The 26461-nt window shown below is 41.6% G+C and overlaps 3 protein-coding genes across 6 annotated transcripts in view; all 3 read right to left on the reverse strand.

Annotated features, from left to right (window-relative positions):
- The window catches only part of hcn2b (hyperpolarization activated cyclic nucleotide-gated potassium channel 2b), a 34958-nt gene extending 32447 nt beyond the window's left edge, over positions 1 to 2511 (reverse strand). For both annotated transcript variants that reach the window (XM_042056486.1, XM_042056485.1), the window contains exon 1: positions 1396 to 2511. In XM_042056486.1, the coding sequence (XP_041912420.1) occupies positions 1396 to 2336 (941 nt within the window). In that variant the 5' untranslated portion in view covers positions 2337 to 2511. The remainder of the gene's footprint in view (positions 1 to 1395) is intronic.
- A 1498-nt stretch (positions 2512 to 4009) lies between these two features.
- On the reverse strand, positions 4010 to 16439 carry bsg (basigin). Of its 2 annotated transcripts, XM_042056077.1 has the most exons (9): positions 16211 to 16439; positions 10529 to 10879; positions 9188 to 9356; positions 8112 to 8200; positions 7849 to 7985; positions 7465 to 7738; positions 5718 to 5742; positions 5456 to 5530; positions 4010 to 5312 (listed from the first exon to the last, which is right to left on the reverse strand). In XM_042056077.1, the coding sequence occupies exons 1-8, from the start codon at positions 16272 to 16274 to the stop codon at positions 5470 to 5472; spliced, it is 1170 nt and encodes a 389-aa protein (XP_041912011.1). In that variant the 5' UTR covers positions 16275 to 16439; the 3' UTR covers positions 4010 to 5312; positions 5456 to 5469. The 2 variants fall into 2 exon arrangements, with proteins under 2 accessions (XP_041912011.1, XP_041912010.1); XM_042056076.1 differs by lacking the exon at positions 10529 to 10879 and having other exon boundaries at positions 16211 to 16433.
- A 671-nt stretch (positions 16440 to 17110) lies between these two features.
- Positions 17111 to 24648, reverse strand: LOC121725002 (E3 ubiquitin-protein ligase RNF126-like). 2 transcript variants are annotated; one of them, XR_006020957.1, is made up of 10 exons: positions 24522 to 24648; positions 23149 to 23207; positions 21682 to 21742; positions 21298 to 21533; positions 21113 to 21181; positions 20956 to 21025; positions 19664 to 19757; positions 19394 to 19509; positions 19061 to 19261; positions 17111 to 18242 (listed from the first exon to the last, which is right to left on the reverse strand). XR_006020957.1 is itself a non-coding variant. In XM_042112067.1 (9 exons), exons 1-9 carry the CDS (start codon positions 24597 to 24599, stop codon positions 19115 to 19117), a joined length of 930 nt encoding a protein of 309 aa, XP_041968001.1. In that variant the 5' UTR covers positions 24600 to 24648; the 3' UTR covers positions 17111 to 19114. The 2 variants fall into 2 exon arrangements, 1 of the variants encoding a protein (XP_041968001.1); XM_042112067.1 differs by having other exon boundaries at positions 17111 to 19261.
- Positions 24649 to 26461: the final 1813 nt, after the last annotated feature.

The raw sequence follows: 26461 nt of genomic DNA on the forward strand, positions 1-26461 counted from the left end.
AGTCTCAATGTGGCGTAGACGTAGACTAACAAAAATGGCAATGCAATCAGCAACTGTTCACAATAAGAATACGAAAGTTAGAGATCTACATGGTTACGATTATAGGCTACATGTCCGCCTGTCAATCCAATGGAAAGAGTTTATATCTTAGATTTCACAAAGGCACTGTAGTGACTGCCATTTATTGTACTCTCTCGCCTGACATTTGCATGACGTATTGTAGGCTACTTTTCTACCTCATGCAAATTGCACTTTCAACCAGTTCAGAAATGGTACACCAGGCTTCTACTCAAAGTAAAAATACAATAGGAAGATATCTGAGATGCAATACTTCTGAACGAAATATCAGCTTATATGTAATAAAGTCATTCGTCAGAGATTAAACCTGTCTAGCATCCAATGGAATAGACAAATAATAGATATTAACGCGCAAGCAAGGTAACAGGTAAATGCATGGTACATAACACCATAATTCAGCAAGCGTGTGCACGAAATTAATACGAGGTTGGGAGAATATATATAGCCTACGTTGAAACAGGGCTTAGAATGAGCAATGCAATGCACCTGAGCGCCAGGGGTTAATGTCTTCCCAGACGCATTTTTAAACAACTTTTTCTCGGGATGCTATAAAGATCTTCGCTAAGGCATTGGATATTAAAGACAGAAACATAACATATGTGAACACTGAAATCATGTTTAATATGTTAGAAGACAAGCGTTGCCAGTGCGCCTTATTCCAAGATGTGTAGCCTAAGCGCAACTCTGACCATTACAGTGATACACTTCAGAGGCGCATGGAATGTTTTGTTGGGGCGACCAGGAAGTGATAGTAGTTGGACTATACCCAGTGTATAACATACCTAAATCAGTGGCATTAGGGTTATTTTAGGGTGATATTTGTAGCGTATGACATTCATTTGAACTGCGCCTCCCGGACTGTCGTCGTGAGAAGTCGTTAGGCGAGTTTTACGCACAGGTTTTGTACCTAATGCAAACATTTAAGTCGTTTTAAGCTTTCTTATAACGAATTCTTAGATATGGCAGATGAAATTCATAACAGTGAATACCTGTTTGACATTGCTATGTAGTCAACATTACAACTTACTTTGTCAAGCATTTCATTTGCGCACAAATGAGGGAGCGCAACAAAGCTGACACAAATAAAGTTGGCATACTAAGGAAGGTAAGGTAGGGTGTCATTTCCAGGGGGAGTGGCTCAATTATGGGTATGTCATTTATGATTCTGAACTTTTGTCCCCAAGTCAAAGTGACACAAGTTGCAGAAAGCCTACCAGCAATAAGGTCGTTCATCATATTGTTTGGGGTCAGAGGTCATGAATCATGATCACAAACCTGAACGTACCAAACCAAACCAGACCTACATAGAGCTCCTACCTGAAATCACTGTACGGGTGAATAATCCAGTTGCCAGCTGATTTGACTCTTTCTTGCTCCTTTTCCACTGCTTTTTGACTTCCAAACATACGCAAGGAAAACTTGTTAACTCCAGGCTGCAGCATGGAACTGAACTGTCTCTGCATGTAAGTTTGATTGTCTCGTGGCTCCCCATCTTCTCCCACGAGGTGAGGTCCGTCTTCGGACTTGGAGAAGGTGACAGAGTTTCTGGGCTGGTGCTGGTTCGGACCCGATCCAATTCCCTGCACGGACGAGGCCTTCCTGCTCGGAGCATTGGAGAAGGAAACCCTGGAGTCCTTTTTCTCAGAAACACCACTGGTAGCAGTTGTGCCCCCAATACTGGACGTCTCGGCCCCGTGGACCTGTGTAGAAGATCCGGTAGGAGTTATTGAGCCGTCCATACTGGCGGTGGAATTACATACAGTTGTTTTTTTTTTGTCGTCGTCAGCCGCGACTCCGCCACCTGTCTGCGTCTCTTGTTTAGAGACAATTGAGGCCAAGCTCCTAGGACCGACAGTGTCTCTAATGCAATCTCCGTTTTGGTTGCATATCATGCCGGTGCCAATTCCACCTCCAAACCCATTGCACAACCTGGTAACTCTGGCTCCATTTGTTAGGTCCCCTCGGCTTCTGAGGATGCAAGCGTCACATCCAAAGACATCTTTCTCACAAAGCAGCGCTGATGTTGTGGTGGCCGTGGAAGTGAGAGGCGCGGAATCCTCGCCTTCCGATGATAGATCGTTGTTGTTTGAAATCTTGCTCGCCGTTACGGCTGCTCCCCCTCCTGGTGTGAAATTCCTCACACTGAAGCTGCCAGCATCCTCACCAGCACCACTGCTATCACTTCCTTCATCCATCAATGGCTGCAACTGTGGTTGTTGGAATTTGAGCTGTTCTTCTCCATCTTCTGATTCATCCATGACAGACCTAGCTCCGTAAAATGTCCTGTCATTGTTTGCATCCAGTGACACCAGTAGCCTACCAGACGCCACACCAGTCCCGCTGCTTTGGCTACAATCGCAGCTGTTGCTTCCTCTCCCGGCGACAAAACAAGTGCAGCCCCTATCTTTTTAAACATCAGTGTTACACTGAAACATAACGGAGATAAAACAATATTTAAATTTAGTTAAATTACATCTGTGAAAAGTCAAATTAATGAAGATATCTGTATTTCTGCAGTGATGAGTAGGCGACATGTCTCATCAAACGAATTTAGATAGATAGATAGATAGATAGATACTTCATTGATCCCCAAGGGGAAATTCAAGAAAACTAGAGTTTATTGGCAACATAGCCCAATGTAAAACAATAAAACAGCACAATTGTTAATTCGCTTATCTTAAGTGTAATTTTGCTATGAACGGACAGAAAAGTTAATTTACTACAACACAAGTTGGTAGGCTATGGCTACTGCACACTTCCAACAGGCCGAGGCCTACACAACACGCTTCAGAACTGAGCAAAGGGCTCCATCTAGTGGCCAACTAAATATTCTCCGATGCATGATGCCTTTTTGTATATCACCAAACTTCACTACTTGACTGTTTAAAATCAAGAAATGTGTTGTGGACTCCTGTTGAACAGTTGCTTGCATGTGACACATCAGCACTATGTGATACAACATGAAAATGGACAGAGGTAATTGCCATTGTGAGGGAATTGGGAGCATCATGGTGTCTGATTACATCCTCCTTCTGTGCTCAGGAAAGGTGGGGAGGGGAAAGATGCAGCAATGAGTCTGCTGGAAAGGTCGTATTTTGGAAGACAATATTTGTGGAGTAACTTGTATACTGCAGATTAAGTAACTTGCAGTTAGTAACTCAAATATGACACCATTACATAGCTCTGTAACTACCATACACTTTCTGAATGGTCTTCTGTTTTAAATAGGTAATTTCCCAAACTAAGTTGTCCATTATCTTAATAAAGTAGACTTTATTTGTTAAGTATAAAAGGGTCCAAAACCCAAAGTGTGTTTTTTGGACACCAACACAGAAAATACCTGGAGGGCATACAACCTGAATTTAAAAAAAAAAGAAGAAAAAAAAAGTATGCTACAGGTCTACACCATACCAGAGACTTTCTAATGAAGAGACACAGCACTCAAAAAATCCTCCATAGAAATGCATGGGGCTAGTTTGTAACGCCAATATGGCCGTTGTCTACACATATCATACCCCTTCCTCGGCAAACGTCGGCATGTGAATACATGGAGCCAATCATGTGGTGTGATGTGAATACATTGAGCCAATCATATGGTGTGTTGTGAAGACATTGTGCCAATCATGTGTTGTGAACTCGCCGCTGGAGCAAGATTGGTGTCGTGAAGCCTTGCGCACCCACGTTTCTGCCGAATAGGATGCCCGATGAGTGCCCAAAAGGCGTTGAAATATGGCCGCCGAGTGGAGGGACTTGCCTAAAAGGACTTTGACCATACTGAGAAAGATATACCAAAACTGAAACAGTGTGGAAACCACGAGAAAGGAAAGGATCTTTACAGAAAGGGGGTTTCCGTGTGGAATTATATGCAGGGTCTCATCAAGCCCAGTGGGATTTACAGACCATTAAAAGAAACATATCGTCAGGCAAAATGTCAAATCAAATAACTTTATTGAGATTGTGCAAGTGAGTACAGGTGCCAGTGTTAGAACTCTGCTTGCTATGTTGCTTAGGCAAAATAATTTATACACTTCTAATAAGGGTTTTAATATTTAGTATACTTTTAAACTAAAAGGGGTACACACACACACACCACTTTTTAATGGGTATACTTCAAAAGTATGGCTTCTGCATGGTCTACAAGAGGGAGGAACAAGGATCAGCCTTCACTGAATGGATTTGTTTCAATTGCATTCACCAATGACACCCAAAATAATTTATTACACCATGTACACAAGTCTTCCAAATGTAGTTAAAAATATTACTTTAGCGTTAACCACTTATCCAGAACAGTGATGACACATTTTCTTCTTGGTCCTTCCTTGATCTTGGTCCTTACATCTACAGAAAATCCTCACAGAAGGCTTTCTGTCGATGTAACTCACAAAGGGGAAAGTATTAATCTCTATTTTAAAAGCTTTCCATGTGATTTTTGTACACGTGACTAAAACATTTTATTTAAAATATGCATGGTTGAAGGAAATGCAAAAGGTGGTGCTTAGTCATAAAAATAATTTCAAATCGTGCAGTCTTGGTATTGCCATTTAGATTACTGCACTACATTTTCACCAACAGTACTACACTTCTGGGAAACCAGAGCATATAAAACAATAACGGACTGGCATTAAGGCTTAAATTAGAAACATAATCAAAACAACAACCAGAGGCCTCTGGTTTCTACCTCAAAACACAGTAGGGTGTGTTTGTTTGTTGACGCATTAAGGTTAGGAGATACTCTCATCCCAGACTACAGCTAAAGGCTTTCCTCACTTTTAAAAATCAACATATGGAAAGCAAAAAAATAACAAAAAACCCTGAAGGGACAGTGCAGGAAGAAAAACAAACAAAAAAAAAAAAAAAAAAACAACTTCATCATTCCCACATTCACAAACGGTCATCACTAACACACTTTGATTACTGCAAAAACATGCAAACATCCATCTGAAGCCTCCAAGCACGTTTGCTGGCAGCACAACAGGTCGGAGTAATACACATAGATAGATACATTTGTATATATAGGTTTGCTTCTTTACAAACAGCAAGTGGAAACCAAATCATTATCCCTACGCACATGTACAGTCGAGCCAACAAAAAAAAAAAAAAAAGGGGGATTTTTTTTTTTTTTTTAAAGGTCTTTAAAAAAAACAAAACAAAAACTGCATGGTGCACAAGATCGTGTGCTACTCAGCAATCCAATGCTCCTCTTAAGAACTCTTGTATAGTAGTCATACGGAAACCTGAGGAGAAGAGAAAATAATTCATTAGACTTTCTTTCACCAGGAAAGTTAAAATTCAACTCATTCAAGTCTCCCCTTTGGCCATGACAGCCAGGGTGGGGACCTGAACCAATGCTTCAGCCACACTTTCCGCTCATTCTCACCTTCCTGGCAGAACTCAGTTGGAGTTCCTTTGCCGGACGTTTTTGTCCTTGTGGTTCGTGGCAGCATTGCTCTTCCTATGGGAGCACAAACAATAGTACACGTGTGGGCTGGAGCTTTACATTGAGGCCTTCTTATACACAGGGAAACATTCATGCATTGTTCCAGTGTAATGCGAGCAAATCAAGTGATTGCATATGATCTTTAAAATGCCCAGTCGCAGGATTATGGCAGTAAGGAACGCTAATAGTGGATTATACTTACAATGGTGCAGATCCTGAGTCGTCATCTGTGTTCCCGCACAGAGGAGCACATTGAAATGGGGGGAGAGAGAGAACGAGTGAGATTAAGATGATAATTACTGGGGCCACAGAGCTGTGAATATCGGAACACAGGATTTCCTTGTCCCAAACAAACATCTGTGTCTATGTGAGCTGAGAATGTGTCTGCTGCTAGCTCCTTGCCGTCCAAATGAGACAGCCTTTTTTAGGCAGTCCATAGCACAAGAAATGTCTATGGCAATTAAGTTACATTGTAGTGTCCATAGTAATATTTTAGAAGACATCTACTTTGGTTTGGACAGAGCTGTGGCTTCTGTGCAAGTTCATCCACTGGGGATAAATGTGCGGTTTAAATAAAAAGCCATCCTTAGTGTGCTCATTTTAGAAGTAGGTAATCTAACCAAATCAGTTTTATAACTGTGCAACATTGACTTACAGCTGGCCTGTGGAAGCAACATGTCCCACCCTTCCCTACTTCCTTGATTACAGCAAAGCTGTTATAGTGCAGCAAGTGACTCTGACCCTTGATTAAACTACACAACTGCACTCAGCAGATTTAATGAGTATCCTTGCACTGATAGATGACCACTGTTTTCATGCAAAGAGCATAGCAGGAAAACAAACAAACAAAGAAAGAAAAACAAAAGGAACCTTATTTGGCAAGAACAAGCGGTTAGAACTAAATGAAGTGCAGATGAACTGTGAGGGAGAAGAAGCATTCAGGGCATTCTGGAGGGCTGGGTCGGCTGGACGACTGACAGGACCGGTCAGTTCGGCGGTCACAAGACAGCCCCCAGTCCTTCGCCTTAGGCCACGGATTAGAGCGGGCCGATGACACTGCAATTACCCGAGGCTGACACACGCATGCGCTTGAGAGAGGATGCAGTCGGCATGCAATATGAGACACCGCCCTCCCAAGAAAAAAAAAAAAAAAAAAACTCCTGCTAGAAGTTACATTCTTGGCCTCAATAGCTAATTTCATTTGGATGACGATTTTATTTTGATGTGTTTTTGCCCCACGATGCATCACATCAAAACCCCTCTTTCACCGGTACTGGGCAGCGCAGTTTACTCCTTCGGATTATTATGGTCTAGTTTTATATATAGAAATGTATACTCTCTCTCTATATATCCCTTTCGATTGGTTGAGATGTTTTTTCCATCGAGAGGGAAAAAATCTATAATACACCAGTGAAAGAGCTGCGCGTTCACCACTGATTAAAGGCATATGGTTTAGGTTATGAAAAGCAGTGCATTCAGACCTCAACTCTCAAAGTGCTTTCTCTCTATTTTTTTGCTCAATAAATGAATCTCATCAAAAACCACTCCAATCTGGCATGCAGTTCAGCACTTACCAACACGTAAAACCAGCAGCAAACAGAGGAATAAAAGAGTAAATCATAAAAGAAATACTAACAACTGACAAATCATGGGGAAAAAATAAAATATATTTCCAATACAATAACAAATGTAAAAGATCTGTATGTAAGGAAAATTTAGAAAATTAAAGGAAACCTCCAAAAACAAGTGCTATAGAGGAAGAGTACATCACGCTGTTGTTTAGGGTAAAGAATAGCACTTTAATAAGGAAACGTGTGATATCTACTGCTGTGGTTGTGGGTGGGGGGTTGTTTGGGACTAGGAGGGCCGCTGTCCTGGCTGCCTGAAGTGGAGGGAGCTACTCTACTGGTCCTTAGGATAGATTTTGGCAGACGGCTGGCGGCCCTTACCGTCGGTGATCTCGTCGGGCTTTCTCTTCTTCTCGTAGATGAAGATGATTGTGACGAGGACAATGACCTCAGCCACGATGCCCAGGAAGGGCCACAGGGCAGCCAGGCGGCTGCGCACGCGCAGGTGGATCTTGCCCGAGGCCATGCCCAGCTCACTCACGCCCTGGCACAGGTAGTCGCCCATGTCGGCGTTCATGTCCAGTGAGGTGATGTACAGATAGGTCTTGTTGGGCTGGCTCTTGATCTCATACTTGTCGGTTCCATTGATGATTGGCTAAGGTGCACAAATTCCACATGATCAACACACTGCCAAAATCATTTTAAGGTTATACCTGCTGTTGCAGAGGGACTTTAATACATGTGATATTAGATTTAGATTTGTACCTCGTTGCCAGTTTCAGTGATCTTGTACCAGGTCCAGTCAGTAGGTTCGGGGTAGCTATGGCTGACACAGGCCAACACTCCTTTGTCATTCTCGTTGCCATGTTCAGAGTCCTTGTAGGGCTTCACATGGGGAGGTGCTACAGGGAGAAGTGCAGGTCAGACATGCCTTCCCAATGGACATGCTATGCTCCCAAAATACACACATAACATTTGTCCTGTAATGTGCATGCGTGTATGTGCCGTCCCAAGGACAGAGGACTTACTCTTTACGTCAATGGTTTTCTGAGAAATGGGCTCCGTCTCAAAGACGCAGGTGTACACACCTCCATCAGTGTTCCCAATTTTATCAAGACTGGAAATGTGAGACAGTATGCAGAAAAGAATAATTAGCCACTTTTTTTCCCCTACAGGCCTGTCAAGAGACAGCCTACAATGTAGGCATACCACAAGAGACCTGCTGAAAGGCATCCCATTGTTTAATGTGAGCAGGGCCTTTCAAGAGGAGAGGTCGCCATGTCAGACTTCACTGGGCTACTTTACAGTCTATGGCTACACCCCAGTTTTACTCTGCTAAAAATCCAACTCCATGATATCACTACCCATACGATTTAGCCACTCTCCATCCCCATCCTTTTATTCTCCCACTCTTTCCATCCTTCTCTTCCTCTCTTCACTACATTCCTCTCTCCCCCACCAGTCTTCCCCCAATCCTCTCTTCGTTCATCTCTTTCTCACACTGATTCTTCTCCCTCTGATCTGTTGGGCAATTAGGGTCAGCGCAAGTGGACGGCTAGTGCCGCTTACACCAACGCCCCCCCCCCGCAGGGGCTACAGGCAAAGCTGCACGTCAGCCCTGTCCAGCTTATAGCAGCTCAACCCGCGCTAGGCACCGCTGTGCAGCCTGCAGCGCTGCCACTAATGGACACCAGAGTGGGCGTCTGTGCCCACAGAGGCCCTGTGGCCCAGGGGCAGCAGGAGCCAGGGAGGGAGGATGGGAGGATGAGAGGGAGTATACGAGAGAAACAAAGGCTGTGGGAGAAACAGAAAAAAGAAAGAGACAAGGCGGGGCAGGGGAACCATGTGAGAAATATAGAGGGAAAAAAATAAAAGGGGCTACAGACAGAGCGAGAGAAGAGAAAAACACAGGTTTCTGCACACTCACACACAACATAAATACACATCATGCCATGTCTGGTTAGCTCCCCAAGGTTGCATGTGTCAAACAGAGGGCTGTACTTAACGTCCCAGTACATAAATTAAGAGCAGAGCAGCACTCGCCACACATACAAGGCTTGCCGTTTCCAGTGGCAGAGTCAGGATCAATGTGAGTGTTACTTACGTGAACTGGGTGGTACTAGCGGTGGCTTCCGACTTGGTGTTCTTGATTTCAACGCCATCCTTCATCCAATAGTTGCCCTTGATTGGAGAGGGTGGGTCGGTGATGTTACAGGTAAGGATGGCACTGGTCAGGTTGAACACAGACTCAGGATTTGTCAAGATAGTGGGGCCTGTGTGAGCACACGTGCACAGGGACAGAGAAAAGCATTAGGAGCTTTAAGTCATCGATGAAAAGAACCAGTCTCAGGAGGCTAGCTACTCCAGTGGCAAGAAGCCAGAGCCTGAAGGGCACTGCATAAATCTAAAACCCTTTGGTGGAATTTGCAATCATGCAAAAAGACACTACACAAAATATGCTCTCTAGATGGCTAGACATTATTGACCATAATGTATAAGCTTGTTCATCACTCCACTACAAAGGCCAACAAACAACACAAACAAACACCCTTCACTGCAGCAGCTTAGGTCTATCTAGGTAAGGACAGACAAAGCACACTCCAAAGGTGACTCCCAATAACCACTAAAGAGACTTGAGAAGGCTGATGCTTATAGGGCGAGGAACAGGATCTACGCTAAGAACCACGAGGAAGGAGAAGTGTAATGAACACAGGCAGTGGCAGGTCAGCCAATGAGGCACAGAGGACCCACAGCTCAGAACATCAAAGAGGAGCAAGGTGCAGGATTGTTCAACAGGGGAATTTTAAATAGGAGGGGGGGGGGGGGGGGGCAGTGGGTGATAAGAGTATAATACTCAGAGAGAGAGAGAGAGAGAGAGAGAGAGAGAGAGAGAGAGAGAGAGAGAGAGAGAGAGAGAGAGAGAGAGAGAGAGAGAGAGAGAGAGAGAGAGAGAGAGAGAGAGAGGTCCCGTGGCTGTGTTTTGCCATAAGTCCAGTTGCCGTGTTCTTTACAGGAAAATCAGCTTTCCGGTGAAAAAGAATTCAAGTACTGTACATATTAATCTCTATATATCAACCTAAACCTCTTTCTGATCAGTCTTAAGAAATACACAATTGAAAAGCTAAGCTAATAGGACTGACATAATCTGGACACAGCATGACAAACAACCCCTACTAGAAAGCAAATCAGGTTGTATTGGAGGAAATGGAGTATGGGGAAGGTAAGACTAGCAGAACTAGGCGAGGACTACTGGTGGGAAGGGCTGTGGATGGAGAACTGAGGGAGGGTCTTGATTCCCAGCCGAGCTCCTGTAAGAGGAGGACGCCTGAGACAATGGGGAGGTGGGTGGATCAGAGGGCGGGTTCAAAGGGATGACGGACAGGAGCTAGAGCACTGGCCACCCTCTCGGTGGTGGACCGCCCGCAACCCCCGAGCCGTCACTCACTTTCGAACACTAAAACGTTCGCTTGGGAGCGGATCCACTTGATTTTGGGCGTCTTCCTCAGGTCGTTGCGGTCAGGGTCGTTCGAGGCACGGCACTCGTACATGCCCGAGTCGTTGAGTGCGAGTTTGGACAGGTAAAGGGTGCTGGTGGCATGGTAGATGTACGTGGCGTTGATCCGCACTTGGTCGTCACGCGCCCCGTCAAACAGCTGGGTGTAGATCTCAGCCGGCTCCTCACCCTCAATAAACCACCACTGCACCTCGGGGATGGGGTTGCCTATGACCTCGCAGTGCAGCTCGGCACTATCGCCTATTAGTTTCATCTGGGACAGGGGCGACTTAATGAAGCCCGCTGGAGGTGGCCACCCAAACACCCGCAGTACACAACACATGCCCATTGATTACATGTGTGTGAGTCAGTGCAATCATTTTTAGAAAGGTGTGATTTTTTAAATGGATGAGGGGCAAATAACAAAACGGATGAAAAGGAAAATAAGAAAAAGAAAAGAAAGAACAGATTATTAGTGAGTGAAAACAGACATGGCACACATAAGAAACAGTCATGGTGTTCAGTCATCATTAAGGACTCATTATACTTGCTGGTAATGACGCATAGACGCATGGATCATGGCTGCCAGCAATACGTATTCTGCTTTCGTTTGATGCGTTGGTCGTGCACTTCGACGCGAGATAACGCGTCGCGTCCGCAAGATGCAAAGACATGCAGTATCATGCGTTTTGCCAGTATTTGCTGCAGCAAGTACATTGACAGGATGGTGCAGGTGGCATATGCATACACTTGGTCAAACAGCAAGTATAACTGAGCCTTATTCCTTAGTTGTTTTTTTTAGTTAACCAAACGCAAGCAACTACATGCTTCTCCTTCACACTCTTTTGAATGATGCAATGATACTGAACACCATGATGATTAAGAGGGGGGAAAAAAGATATGTGTTCAAATGAAAATCATGAAGAAGCAATGCAATCATTGATAACGGATGACACAAAAGAAAAACAAACACATGAAAATGAGAAGCAAATAAGATGAAAAATCATGAGAAATTGAATGGGATCATTTAGCAGCACAAAAGCTGATGAATGTTCTCATTCAAATTGATCTTTTGGGTGTGTGTTACCAGGATGGACTTTTATACTTCTCCCCAAGCCCCCCACCAATCTGTCTCTTCCCACCACCCCCCCCTCCCTTGAAGTTCATAGTTGAAAAGCTTAGCACTCCAGACACCCAATCTCATTGCAAAGGGAGTTCTGTGTAGTTTCGTGCTTCCAACAGAGAGTGGGAGGAATAACATTCTTGTACTGGAAAACAACTTGTGTTTTGTTTAAACCCCCAACAGAGCCACCTTAAGTAGATTCACCCAGGCCGGGCCTGAAACAATACACACTATATAAAACCTGGGTGGACACTGAAGATGGAAACATGCTGAAACAACAACCTACAAAAGACCAGTGCTGAGAACGGGCTGAGATCAAAACAGCAGGTTCTTAGTTTTCTTTACTTGGGGGAAGAAAACTGAGAGACTGCAAGTTTACTTCTTTGTGTAGAATGAGAGCACACCCTCATGTTTTGACTAAACTGCAAGAAAAGGGGTGTAAAGAATGGAAGACGCAAGCACATGTGAGGGCTTATCAGCCCTGACCACTGCTGCCCGAAATCAAACGACTGGTTTCACATGCCTTCGGCTGTAAATAACATTCGCCCTTTAAGAGGAAAGGCTAGGAGCCACTACGCTATTGTGAAACGTCACCTTCAAGCCAATCGCAGCTAAAAACTGAGTAAATATCAGATTGCACTTCAGGGACCTTGGTGATGTTTTAGCATGTGAAACATAACTTTACAGGACGTTTTGATCTTCCAGTGAAATACAAGCACTTGTGTGAGGCTTCAATCAAAAATAAACAGGATGTTCTAAAACTGTATCTGTGCTGCAAACAAAATGTCCAGCCTGATCAGAGTCCAAACAGTATATTATTTATTCACTACCACTAGAGTAGGCCCTTTGACCTGTCAAAGTCTAGCACAATAATAAACTAAGCCATTGTACATGGATAAATAATAACAGCATACTCTGTAAAGATCAGTGACATGACATTTTTCCTAAAATAACATTCCTGCATTTGTGCCACTGAGGGGTGGGTGACTGGTAGGGAAATTGAGGTTCTAGCTTTGTGTGCAGTTTAGGCCCATGTTGTTTACTCTGAAGTATTGTTAATCAAGTTTTGCCCGAATGAGTGGTCCGAGTCCACATGGAATCACCAGCCTCTACTAAACGTAGGTTTATGATGAAAAAGATATCAGCCGGGAACATACTGGGGCTGGTTTCCCGAAGCCTTCTTAACGCTACGTAGTTCGTAACCTCTACCTTAGCTCTATCTTAACATTTTCACGCATTTCCCGAGAGGTACTTTGCTACGAATGTCTTTCGTACACAGAACTCTGTTAGCTGCACCTTAGCAATGTTTCGCTCTCGACTCTAGTCGCTGCCACTGTAACCTACAGCAATCTTCAGAAATATCTGTTGCGTATACAACTCATATGGTATATTACTGTTTTGATTCGTAATGATTTTATGTAAGTAGGCTAATTAAGAAAATAGTTTCTGGAAACGTTTTCACACAAATAATAAAATGTGCACGCATTTGAAAACGATTAAAAGCTTTATTCTCTTATTTCTTGCTTTATCCCGCACCATCTTCTACAATGTTTAACGTGGGGGATTGCTTTTATGTTTAATGTTAACCAACAGCACAAAATACTGAATTAAATTAGGCCGCTGGTCAGTCAGCTGTGATTAAAAAAAACAATGAAATAATATTATTCAAATAAGTCCTTCTTATGGAGTGATGAAGGATGGCGTAGCCCTAACGGGTAAAGGTGTAAGGGGTTATAGCTGGTCATGCCGACGGATTGCAGATCGCTTCCCCCTACAGACCTTCTGAAAACTTTGTTAATTAAGGGTAGATCATTTAATTTCTACTTTGTATCATGGTATGCTATTAATAAGTTCATCCATGTTGAAGTAGTGTGAATGTTATATTTGAGCGATATTTGAGCAATGTTTCTTTTGTGCAAAGAACACCCCGTCTTTCATAACGCTGTCATATGCCTCCGCGTGATGTGAAAAATCGATTTCTGAGCAACCAATTTAGCACCTTTAGGGTGGACAGTGCCTTGTACGTCAGATGTAAGGAGCTTTTTGTAAGAAGACTCTTGAGGGACAGTTCGGGAACCAAGACTATAAAGGTAAACAACTTCGGTAAGGTTTACCTTTAGAGTCTTCGTAGCTCGCCAAGAAGTAAACGTGGCCCCTAATCTCAATAAAACCAAATGCAGTTGCAGATTTAAATTTAAAATCAATAATGATAATTGTAAAAGTAATATTTTTGAGCATCACAGCAACACAAGAACATCCGAATACCCACTCTCCTTGATTATTTCCAGCAGAAAAAAACAAAAAAGATAATACCTGTTTTCACTAACCTAATTTCTAAAGCAGGCAAGCTGGAACTGCATGACAGAGCTTGAGGGAAATCTAATTTTAATTCTGTCTGGGCCATCAATGCTGAAAGTCAGCAAGCCAACACTTGTCCCTCGTGTCTTCCCTGGCATCCTCTTGGACGGCTGTAGTTGTACAACAGCCAGTGATTAAAAGGTGCAATCAAGCATCTCCGAGCAAAGGACAAGGAACATGTTCCCACAGTAACCTTACTGAGCAAAAAACAGTAATTGGTAACCAGTAAATTAGATAATGTTTCCCACAACTACTCCATAATGCGGACAAAAGAGATACCAGTTAAACACGAACGGTTGCTAACCAAGATGCAGGCCTGGTGCAAGGGACAGCCTTGCTTGGAGACAATCTAGACTTGGTTCAATTCAATAACAACTAAGTCTTCTCTGCTGTGTTTGGTGCGGCACTATTTCCATCCAAGAGTGTAAAGCTGCTTAGACCAGGATTAAGTGTCATTCATTAAAACTGATTGCAACAATGATGACAACATAGTAAACATGTAAACAAGCACCACAATCCAACTTCCACATTTGCAACCATTTCTATGTTGCATATTCAAATAAAACATACAAAATCCTAATTTTTGAACCCAGGCCAAATTGTGTTTAATTTGACCATTTCAATTACATTACATAATCTGCTAACAGGGCTTTGTGTTCCATGATAGAAAGTCTGCACTGCCACAGGACGGGCTTTTAGACACTAATGACTGTATGGAACAAGGGTCTTATCTTGCTATTACCAATGCTAGTTTTTAGTATTAATGCAAACTACTGGCCCTACATTATATATACAAATTATTAGTGCCATTCGTGGGTGACAAATAAATAGTTAGTTACATATCCAAATATTTGAGATATGTATGAATGACATTTCTGCTCAGTAAATTAAGCTTTCACACTAATGGTTTACTGTGAAACATCAAGGTAATGTTGGTTAACTTCAGAGGCTGTGCGCAGAAACTCGCTGACAGAAGGCCTTAACAAGGCTACTCTCCGACTGACATGACAAACTGGTCTACACCGGTTTTGTCATGTTAGCTGATGGAAGCGGTAGCCTCCATTCAACAAGATAGTATTTTGTGTTGTCCCTGGGATCTTTCTGAAATATTAGATCTGGCAACTACAATTCGCTTTGAGTTAGGATTAACGTTAGTGATCATAGCTTTTTTTGTTGTTGTTTCTATGTTGGTTAATCTGGTCAAATGTACAGTTACAATAATGTGTGGTCACATGACCAGCCGAACCTAGGTGAATAACAGGCTAATGCTGAAATAACTTCTCCTAACCATTTCACTATTTATTCCTGGCGGTGTTTCGTTGTTTTAGAATAATGAATGGCGATGTATCCTTGTATCATGTTGTTCTGCCCTTCAGTTCCGCTACAACACACGCGGCTTTATATGACATTACTTTAATGTTAACTTAACATTACACATCTTTCACCACAGTAATTGCAGTTCTTGCTTAACGCAAGCTGAATAGCCTGCTGGTTAGGCACTTTACCAAAATGGACGTTTCCCCGGAAGACAATTTTGTTTCGACACAAATTGAAAATTTAGCTGAGGTTGTTCTCTCAAACCCCATAAACGAATGTGTGTGTGGTTAGCTGCTAGCTAAGTTAGCAATTTAAATACCATCGGCTATATTGCCTATTATATATGAACTAAGTTAACGTTATGCTATGACAGCTGCTGCCAAACAATTTACACCACAAACCTTAACGTTTGTGAACAAACTTAATAAACGCTGACAAAGATTCTAGGTCCTAGAGTGTTTCGCGCAAGTATATCCATCCAACTACCCATCATAACTATGATAAGTAACCATCGGTTGATTAACATTAGACGTTGCCTGCTAACTTAACGTTAGCCTTTCTAGCAAAAATACCTCGGTCGCTAAGCGTAAACCTGATAGCATTCAGCTAACTCAACAGCAACGCTGTTAGCTCATGTTACTAACGTTAGCGTTAACTGTCGATATTATACAATGGCAAATAACTGTGGTAAACGATAAAGCCATCATCCTAATAATTTTAAATTCAGAAATGTAAAGATTGTGGACATATAACGTTATGTGTGTTATCGTATGATTACAATTCGCTTAGCAAAAGCAAATGTTAGCGTTAACAGGGAAAAAAAATCTTAACGTTACCTGTCGCAGCGTTGGCGTGGTAAACACATAAGGACAGGGTAACAACCCCCCACAGTAACCTCATTTTGACGGTATCCTTTTCGTGTACGTTGACTGTACAGCTACCTAAAACGGCTCCCAAAGATTTTAAATACGAAATGTTCAAGTGCCACTGCTGATCACACTGAGGTTGACCGCAGTCGATCGTCCTCTATTTGTTCCTCGTGCCTTGCCGTGAACCCGCACGTACACAGTGGGGCGTCACCACGTCCGGGGAAAAATAATGGCAAAAATAGGGTGTGCACTGTGCAGCAGTCTGAAGAAGAGTCAAACCTACTACTGATGACTTGTGTAGTGAGTGAGTGCTTATTTGCCATGGCCGGTAATAAGCATTGGTCCTCATGAGGAATATTGTAGATTACTGGTAAATTACTTTTTGAGGTAGCCTAAATCAACATTGGTCAGCATCATTTGGCTTGTTTAAAGGCATAAACGCATTTCCGTATGCCACCGAACAACATAATGAATTTGAATAGTCTGGAAGAAATGTCTGAGTTTCCATAATCAGTAATTAAGATAGTTGGACACAAGGGACTGAAAAAAAAAAAAAAAACATATATATTCCGGGCATTGAAATAGTTGTTTATGAACACACCCTTAACATAATGGTTTATTATGACCTTAAATTAACGAATGAATAGGTTAATTGGGCTTTGGGTATTTTTTTCCAGGGCATCCGTGTTTTGTTACATTGTTTAATAGAATAATACATTCAATACATTAATGTTGCCTTGTGTGTCTCCTTCTAGTGTTAAGAACATTTTTAGTGCATATACTACATTTTTTAGTAGTATACCTTTAGTACCCTAGTATACTACTACTACTACGCTAATTTAAAAAAGGAAAACGCAATGGGCAAAATACAAAATCCTCAAATTTCATTCACAGAACAAAACATGTTGTCATGATTCAGCCACGACTATACTGTATTAATTTGTCAGAACCCAGTATCTACTAAAAAGCATATGCCAGTTCTCTTCAGTATAAAACAGCAAACATGTGCACATGTAAAATACATAAAAGGGGGGGGGGGGGGGGGGGGTGACCATATTTCTGGGGCACAGAACAGTGCTTAAACAATAATAGTTTGACTTCATTTCCATTTAACATTGACTTGACAATTCCCAAACACCTGATTTCAAGGGCTGGTTTCCCAGACATGGCATTAAGCCTAGTCCTAGACTAGTTATTCATTAGTTGAGATCTTCACTGAAGCTCTTCTAGTAGGACTATGCTTAACATGTCTGGGAAACCCAACAAGTCATAGGTATGGTGACAGATTAAACATAATGTCACACTAAATCTGTCAATCAAGAACTGTTCATATCAGGGCAGTACAGTGCTACATATATGTATATGTATCACATGCTGCAAAAAAAAAAAAAAAAAAAATCAGTCTGCTATGGATGATTTACCAGCTTAGCACTGGTGACACCTTATTCAACATGTTTTCTAGAGTGTAGAGTTCCTAGATAAGGTTTTTGTAACTTAAATTTAACTGATAACTGATCTTGAATTTCCCCTGGGGATCAATAAAATATCTATCTATCTATCTATCTATCTATCTATCTATCTATCTATCTGATATTCTGACGGCTGCTACTCGTCAAATGTGGGTTGCCAGACACAAAACAAAAAAAACAAAAAAACATTTTTAAACTTTTTTGGAATTCTGCCTCAAGAAACCTATTCATGGCACACTCAATCTCATTAACATTATTGAATAATGTTTTGGCATGACTTGTCTCACAGCAATATCTCCCATTTCCAAGTCTGACTCATATCAACAAAGATTTTCTTAATCATAACTTGGTTCAGGATACAGTTTACTATATTCAAGATGCATCATGTTCAATCTGCACTGAAGTTGGTACACACCATTTGAATCGGTGATGGCATCCTCTTACAGTACAGACAGTCATCCTTCCTATCGTGCAAGGTTGTGTCAGTTTCACTTCTCAGGTTCTTTACGGCAGACTAGAATGCTTGGTGACTGCAATAGAGAGCAGAGAATGTCATCAGTCTTGGTGTTGGGAATTTCACCATGGCTCTGCCACTTTCGCAGGGTAACTGGATTTTCACAACCACACACACATTTGAGTTTTCATTTTCTCTTCTGACACTACGCAAACTACAACCTAAATTATTTACCACTAATAATGATTTTCCTCTGTGTGTGTGGGGGTGAGTGTTGAACATAATGTTTCCCTTACAATCTGAATGTTTAGACTTGGCTTTCAGAGATTCACATCTGGTTGTTGTCCCACAAGTCTACCCCCGGGGGCTTTGTACAACTGTTGTCCAACAACACTACATACATTTACAGGTTTAGATTCTAAAAAACTAACAATCAATCATCAAAACAGTTAGCACAAGCCTTTTTCACAGATATTGGCTCTACTGAAAAATAATAGGCCAGCATGTGAGCACATAACATATAATTTCTCCTTTATCGCCTTAATTGTGCTGCCAAAATATTAAACATAATAAATCTTTCCTCAAGAAAGTGTTCGGTGCCCGGTCCTTCCCTCTTTGAGAAGACAGAGCACGAGCAAAATGTCTGCAGTTCAAGGAGTCCTCCTGTTCTTTAGCTGAACGAGGCCCCCTAGAGGACGGACCCACCCACTGCCTGCAGGAGCTCAGGAGCCCTGAAGCCATTCACTCTTTCTCCTGCGCAACGGTCCAGCTGGCAAGGGGCCAGGTTTCACGGAGACCTGTCAGGGCAGAGGTAGGGCTGCCCGCAATGTATAGATTTGTATACGTCATGTCATCCGCACCAAACATCGCTGAAGAAGCCCCAGGACCACATACCCGGACCGAGAGCAGGAGGCCAAATGCGTCTGCAGCCACTCGGAGCATCTGGTCTTATGAATTGTTTGGCACGTGTTCATCATTCGGAGGGCTTTCTCCGCTCCCAGGGCCCGGAGGAGAATTCATCTCGGACATTCCGGGTGGGTCTGTGGCCGTGTTCTGGCCACTCAAGCTTTTCCGGCACACAGGGCATGTGTCATGCTGGGGAACACACACACACACACACACACACACACACAGATATCCACAACAGGTATTAGCGACAAATCTACTGCCTCGTCATCACATCTAAGTGTAGCCTGCTAATCCCCACGCTTCTTGGCTTGGCCTTACCTGTTCCAGCCAGGGCACTATGCAGTCATTGTGAAATAAATGATTGCACGGAAGCTGCCTGACCATCTCCCCAGCACTGTAGTCCTCTTTGCACACCGGGCACTCAAGTCCAGAGCCTGAAACAAAATCGAAAGAATATTCAGGGAAACTGACAGACAATTCAAGTACTTGAGCTACTAGTAATCCTGTGTTTTTAAGACGAAGATGGAGACAGGCTAAGAAGCAAGGCATAGAGTGCCCAGAGATGAATGGGCTTCTTTGCAAACTCACCGACATGTTCATCTGTGATTTCCACCGTAGGAAGGTTTTTGATCTTTTCCCTGTCTGCTGGTGGTGGGCCAGTGTTCTCAAACTGATTTAGTAACTGGTGAAGGTGGGAAAAAGTCTTGTTTTATGTATTCAGATAATTGATCGGCTTGATTGTGCTAATTTTAAGCATGCACATTGGTCTGGTATTATCACCAATATTTCTATACAATTTATATACACTCACCGGCCACTTTAACAGTTACAGCTGTTCAACTGCTAATTAACACAAATATCTAATCAGCCAATAAAATGGCAGCAACTCATTGCATTAAGACATGTAGATATGGCCAAGTTCAAACCAAGCAACAGAATAGAGAAGAAAGGTGATTTAAAGTGTAATTTGGGCAACAATTGACCCCAGGGTGTTTTTCTGTATAAACACACATCAAATAAGCCGTGGAGACCGTATTTTTCATTGATCAACCACTACAGAGCTTGGCCCGGTATATGCTATAGCCCCAAATCACAAACAGTGGATTAACTAGGGGCAGTGAGCCAAACGCTTCCCAAATAACATTTTTAAACCAGTAATATTGCTCAAAACAGCACCAAACCTTGTCAGTAGCTTGCTCAGGGTCCCCTACACATAAACCGAAGCACCAGCAACGTAGTTAGCGAACCCGGAGTTTATTAAAGCAGACTGTTAATATCACAGAAGAGTGAGATCTCACACGGAGCGTGACGTCTATTGCCAGAAGGTACTAACTTATATGGACTTTTCTTCGAGAGGACCTGGTAGGGGAACAGTTGGTAAGTGTTCTTAACAGTCTCCTGTATGTTACCCTTGATTGAATCATCTATCTGCACAGCTACAGTAATTAGTCTGTCAAAGTTAAACTGGCTGCGATAGTAAACGTATTTTTGACGTTTTGCTGTTGGACCCGTGATGAGGACTTAACTGGAGCACTTTTGGGATGTGGTCGAACAGGAGATTGAGTCATGGATGTGCAGCCGACAAATCTAGAATCAACTATGTGATGCCATGCCAATATAGTCAAAAAACTCTGAGGAACGTTTGCAGCGCCTTATCGAAAAAGGGGGTCCAACCCAGGAACTAGCAAGGTGTAACTGATAAAGTGACCGGTGACTGTATGTCTACAGATAAAAAAAAAAAAAAAACATAAAAAATGAAAAACATGCCTTATATTTATGAGTTTCATCTTGCATAAACATTGACAGAAACATAAACGTAATCTGAACATTTCACTGCCACTGCCTGACTAGTGTTTGTGCTGTCTATAGAGTGTGCATACCTGTGTAATGATTGCATCTAAGCCATTGGCACCCCATGCATAATCCATAGGGTTCGAGTGAAGAACACCCCTGGAAAGAAAGATTTTCTTAAAGCTCAATTTAAATACATAATCGTGTTTAAACAGAGAAATTATAAATGCTGATCTTCACTCTTACCATGGTCCCACACCGATATTTGGCATTGCTGTGGGTGCGATTATTCCATTCACCAGTTGCTGAATGATTCTATAGAATCATGAGCAAAAACATAAATATCACTGATATCATTCAGAAATTCTGAAATGAGCTCAGTGAATAAATGAATGATTCAATGAAGTGACCAATGGGTGCATGGAGCTTACCCCTCTAGTGTGGGCACACCCTCGTGCCGTACGGTGTGCCTCCTTGGGACATGGCGTCCCCTGGGCTGCCTGGCACCGTACCGTTGCCGTGATGCCATCTCACGTTCCCGTCTGTTCTCTGCCTCCCGATTGTCTTCCGGTAGCAACCCTGACCCAAGTTCGAAAGGGTCATCAAAGATGCCCAGGGCGAATTGCCCATATGCCGAGGGAAATGTAAACAAATGGTGGTCCATATTCTGTGCAAAGACAACACGTTCAAATGATGATTATGTGCCATGGTCAACATAGCCAACATATTCTCATTAATTGCCTTTACTCTAAGTCCTTGGTTGTACACACAAAGGGTAAAGACAATTGAAAAGAAAGCAAGTACATTTTACAAACCTCAAACCTCTGTTGGTGTTGGTCACTGCTTGATATGCTTGATGTAGACCCATTTTCTGTGCTGAAGGATAAAAGTCATATGGAATCCTTTTAGTGGAGTCAGATGTTGCAGTTCACTAAGGAGCAAGAACTGTAAAGGCACCAGTCTATGTAGACTGAAAATATCAGAACTGATCGATTTCATAATGGGTAACAGATTAGGGCAACTAAGGTCATGTTTGAGGCAACAAAGTTGGCGGATTTTACATCTAAAAGGTCATTGCACTGGATTTGGCAATGAAGTTGGTAAAATTAGTTGATGTTCATCTAGTTGATTAAAGAGTCAATACCTGCATGTTTACCTATTTTACTCATGAGCCATTCCATATCAAATCAGGCAGAATCCAGGAAAATGGTTGCTGCACAGTCTCAGATTTTGCTTAGAGTTTGTCTACATATACTACAAAAACAAAAGACTAAAAAAAAAAAAATATATATATATATATATATATATATATATATATATATATATATTTATTATTGTACCCACATGACATGCAGCATTTTGTCTGCAAATATAATACTTTATTAATGCTGTGCTAATATTTCAGATATCCACAGCACATGAACATGGAAAAATTAAGGATAAAGGTGTGGTAGCCATTTTGGTAATTTTTATAGGACACAAATAGGTAGCTAGTGGGAACCTGAAAAACTATACAGGTATAGGTCAATATTTCATCAGTTAGTATACAAATGATTTATTTCTCAATGTTGTACCATTTCCTTCATAGACAAATACACTTAATGTGATTGTTATACTGCTGCTTATTCACTCTTGTTCAAGAGGAACTCTATCTAATTACTGTACCTATGGTACATCATTGATACTTTGTAAACTAGGTCTAAATGTCCATTCGTTGAGCTACTTCTACATACATTTTCAAGTTCCTACTGGCAACCACATCATATCATAGTCTTTTGAAAATGACGGCAAAAAGCAACCGTCCCCCATTTTGACAAGGTCTGAACAAAATCTGAGATGGTACCAGGCTTGTGCAAATTTCAGAATTTTCTGAATTGGCCTCCATTAAATTCATGGATCGGAATTTGAATTGAATTGGCTCTGCCCCACAGGAAGTTGAATTGGAATTGGAATGACAGAAAACGGAATTAAATTCATGGCAATTCAAAGAAATTTCACATAGTCACACAACCGAAAGAATGTGTTGAATCTCACATACATTCAGTGTTGGGAAGGTTACTTTGGAAATGTAATTGGTTACTGTTATAAGTTACCCGTTATAAATGTATAGTCATTTCCTATGTATTAGCCACATTGTGTATAAACCGCAGGACAGTGTTTTAAGCCAGTTAAAAAAACAAAAACAAATGCTTTGCACTTCACTGGGTCGCACTCTGCACTTTCTCTGTATTATCTGATGCATTTCTCTTTTAAAGAAATACACAAATCAAGAACATACAAACCTTCTCTCCTCCAGTAACTCTTCAATAAAACCAGAATCACAACGAGGGCATGTGTAATCCTGTAAAACACAACCAGCATGTTTACCAGTTCAGTCTTAAATGGGCTGTTAGATAAACAATCCCACATAGATGGTATTATGAATTATGAGTTATGTTGCTAAGAAACATTACATTTCACATGTTAAATCTGTATCAACACAGTGCCTAAAATGGACTACTCAAAGACCTGACTGTAAGACATGGACATATACAACATAATTTTCTGCAGAAAAATCAAGGCATTGTCAATTCATATTACTTAAAAGAATAATGCTTTGCTCAGATAACGCCGGCAGAGATTAAAAATCAATATCCATAGAATATTGACTAAAGGAGCAATAATGTTGGTCAAAGCAGGTAAGTAGGAAGGAAGTTGCCAATTCAGAGGTTCTCAACTTATTGGAGGCACTCAAAGGTCCAACCAAAACGCCAAAGCACACCGACTTAAGGTTACAGATTGTGAAGTATGTCACAATCATTAGCTATAGGCTGTAGCAAGGATGTTCTTTGATTCTGTTGGCCATATCTTTTCTCTCCACATATATAGTGTTGATGAGTGGAGACCACAGCGATAGACATTTGCACATGAGGCTGACGGAGTTGGGGTAATAGATCTGTAGCCTATTATTGCTTCATAGCCACCACTTTGTGATTAACATACCTAATCTGTGTCATTGAAAATAGCCCTATAGTTTATTTCATGAGCATGTAAAAATATTGGGTTCCTAAAAATCCCACGGCACACTATTAACTTAGAGAACCACTGGAGCACTGTACTGGTTGAGATGTAACTGCTACTGTTTGTTGTTGACACAGAAGTGCACTTCAAGCAATCAAGTCTCCAGTGTGTTACCAAGTCAAGAACATGTGAAGGACATGAAGTCAACCGTGGAGCTACACGACTGAACCCTGATTTAAAGCAATTCTAGCAGGGAGACAAATTTGAACAGCTAACATTAGCGTTGTGATAAATGAGCGAATCGATGAATAACAAGCAACCTAACAATACGACCAGAAATATATACCTTCCTGGTGGATAAAACATATCATTTCTAAATGTAGAGGTTGAAAATACACGCCATTAAGTGACAGTTAGGCATAGTCTATCATTAATCTAGACAGCAATCTATTTAAGTTATAACGTTAGTGTGTTAGCTTGTCCAGCTAACATGCTAGCACTATGTGCAGTTTGATTCTTGACACATTGTAAGTTGTTAGGGTACGTTAACGTTAGCTTGGAGGCCATTTACAAATCGAAGGGATCGCTTATCTGAAGCGCTCCCAAAATATGCAACTTGTGTCTAGCAAGTGTGCTTCAACCAGTAGTTACTCACAGGGAGACGGGGACTTATCTCTGTCGAACACCTATGACAGAAAAACCGGTTGGTGGGACATGGTGGAGCTTCTGCCATCTTTCATCACTACCCTCCTAATGAATCATGAGGGGAGGGTTTAAGTACGGATCACTGTCACGGCCAAAAAGAGTTCAACGGTTTAGACAAAGCGTTGGCAGCATAATTATGATTTAATTACAACATAGGCTCTCAATTTCCCAATGTAGGCCATTCAATTTTAGCATACCCGTACAGATCACTCACAGAAAACCAGATCTACATACATAGGTTAGGCAGTTTTACATTTTAAAGATTGCTTAAAAAGCATGCTGTTTATTCGTTTTTGATTACACTAAATTTAAAGAATTGATTAACATTAAAGATCAGTCTGTCTAATTAGGCATAGCCTATCTATTTGAGTTGATAAATAGCCTACTAAAATGTTATATTTCAAAGAGCGCCACAGGGTGGTGTCCTAGTGGCCAGTCTATGATCATGAATCAGAATGAAATTCCAATTAGCCTGTAATATGCCTGTTTAAATTTTTGTTTACATAATTGTTTTAAATAGGCCGTGTGAATTCATAGTAGCAAAGACAATGCATTTTAAAATGTGATGTAATTTTTCATGCTTAGCAGACTAAGATGCACCTGATTTACATATAGGCGGCCACCCCAACTTGATCTGTGAGCAAATGAGTATAGGCTAAAACAGCCATGGAGTTAGAGCCAGAATCATGCCATAGTCATCTGATCTATGGGCTATCCTAAGCAACAAAAGTTAAGGGAGTGATACATCTGGCATAATTTTCTACATTTTTCACAAGCATCCTTAATATGAATCCCAGATACCCATAACAGACATTCATTTTCCAGAAGCTCGGTGATGCACTTTCATCCAGGCCCAACTGGATCAGTACTCCTCAGTTTTAAAATATCTCTGGCACTACATCTCACATGGAAGTAGGAGTGCCTATCTGACAGCCTGTTATCCATTTCCCTTTCAAAGAGGGCAATGTTAAAACTTCCCTAAATGCTTGTTGACATTTAGGAGCATATTCTCCATCTGTTGCACAGTAGGAGGCAAGTTGTTAAATCCACCTGACCTATTTATGCACACTAACTCACTATGTGGAGGCTTTTTGACATGCATTTAAATCTTGATAAACAAACAAAACCAAAATAAATACACCCTATGCAATTGACTCCACTGCAAGAAATCAGTGCACAAAGAGTTTGGGTCTCTGTATGAAACACGAGCACCAACTTGTCTGAGAGAGGGAGATTAAACAAAGATTAAATTAGGAATATTAGAAGAACATTGTAATTCTATCAGGCTGGGGTTCCGTTGGCCTGTGTTGTGTCTGTGCACTGTGGGAGCTGCAGAGTCACCACTGTCCCATGGACTGCGATTAGAAAGGTCTGATACCAGAGAAGTTGCTATGTCTGTGTCAGTGAAGTGAGCCATTGTCTCCCGGTTCCAAATGCGTCATCGCAGCAGCCCAGTGTTCATTGTAGCACTCAGAATGAAGAGAATGAAGGGCCAGGAACAGGTCATGAAATTGACACAAATGCAGACAGCAACATGTTCTTTCTGTGAGGAGAGAAGTATTGATATACATAGCTTTGACTTTTTGAATGAAGAGTTACAATGTTTTGCTGATTGAGGGCCAGAGACAGTTCATGAAATTGACACAAATGCAGACAGCAACATGTTCTTTCTGTGAGGAGAGAAGTATTGATATACATAGCTTTGACATTTTGAATTTTTAAACAAAATTCCCTTGCATTGAGATTCGTTGCTGTCGTGAAAGGTATGTTATTCTTTTCTTAATTACATGTTTTACTGGCATTACAAAGAAAAACAGCATTGTCACTTCATCTTGGTGTTTTGGAAAAATTGAATGTTTGTCTCCTGTGGTTTCTGTCTGGCAGTTATTT

This window comes from Alosa sapidissima, chromosome 12 (genome assembly GCF_018492685.1).
Source record: "Alosa sapidissima isolate fAloSap1 chromosome 12, fAloSap1.pri, whole genome shotgun sequence".
Classification (NCBI taxonomy): Eukaryota; Metazoa; Chordata; class Actinopteri; order Clupeiformes; family Clupeidae; genus Alosa; species Alosa sapidissima.

Coding starts and splice junctions, on each gene's coding strand:
- bsg (XM_042056077.1), bottom strand. CDS start 16,274: ATGAGGTTACTGTGGGGGGTTGTTACCCTGTCCTTATGTGTTTACCAC. Junction 8,201..9,187: donor GCTAGTACCACCCAGTTCAC/GTAAGTAACACT, acceptor TCACATTTCCAG/TCTTGATAAAATTGGGAACA. Junction 7,986..8,111: donor GAAAACCATTGACGTAAAGA/GTAAGTCCTCTG, acceptor TTCTCCCTGTAG/CACCTCCCCATGTGAAGCCC.
- LOC121725002 (XM_042112067.1), bottom strand. CDS start 24,599: ATGGCAGAAGCTCCACCATGTCCCACCAACCGGTTTTTCTGTCATAGG. Junction 21,026..21,112: donor AATATCGGTGTGGGACCATG/GTAAGAGTGAAG, acceptor CTTTCTTTCCAG/GGGTGTTCTTCACTCGAACC. Junction 19,262..19,393: donor TAGTGCCCTGGCTGGAACAG/GTAAGGCCAAGC, acceptor TGTGTTCCCCAG/CATGACACATGCCCTGTGTG.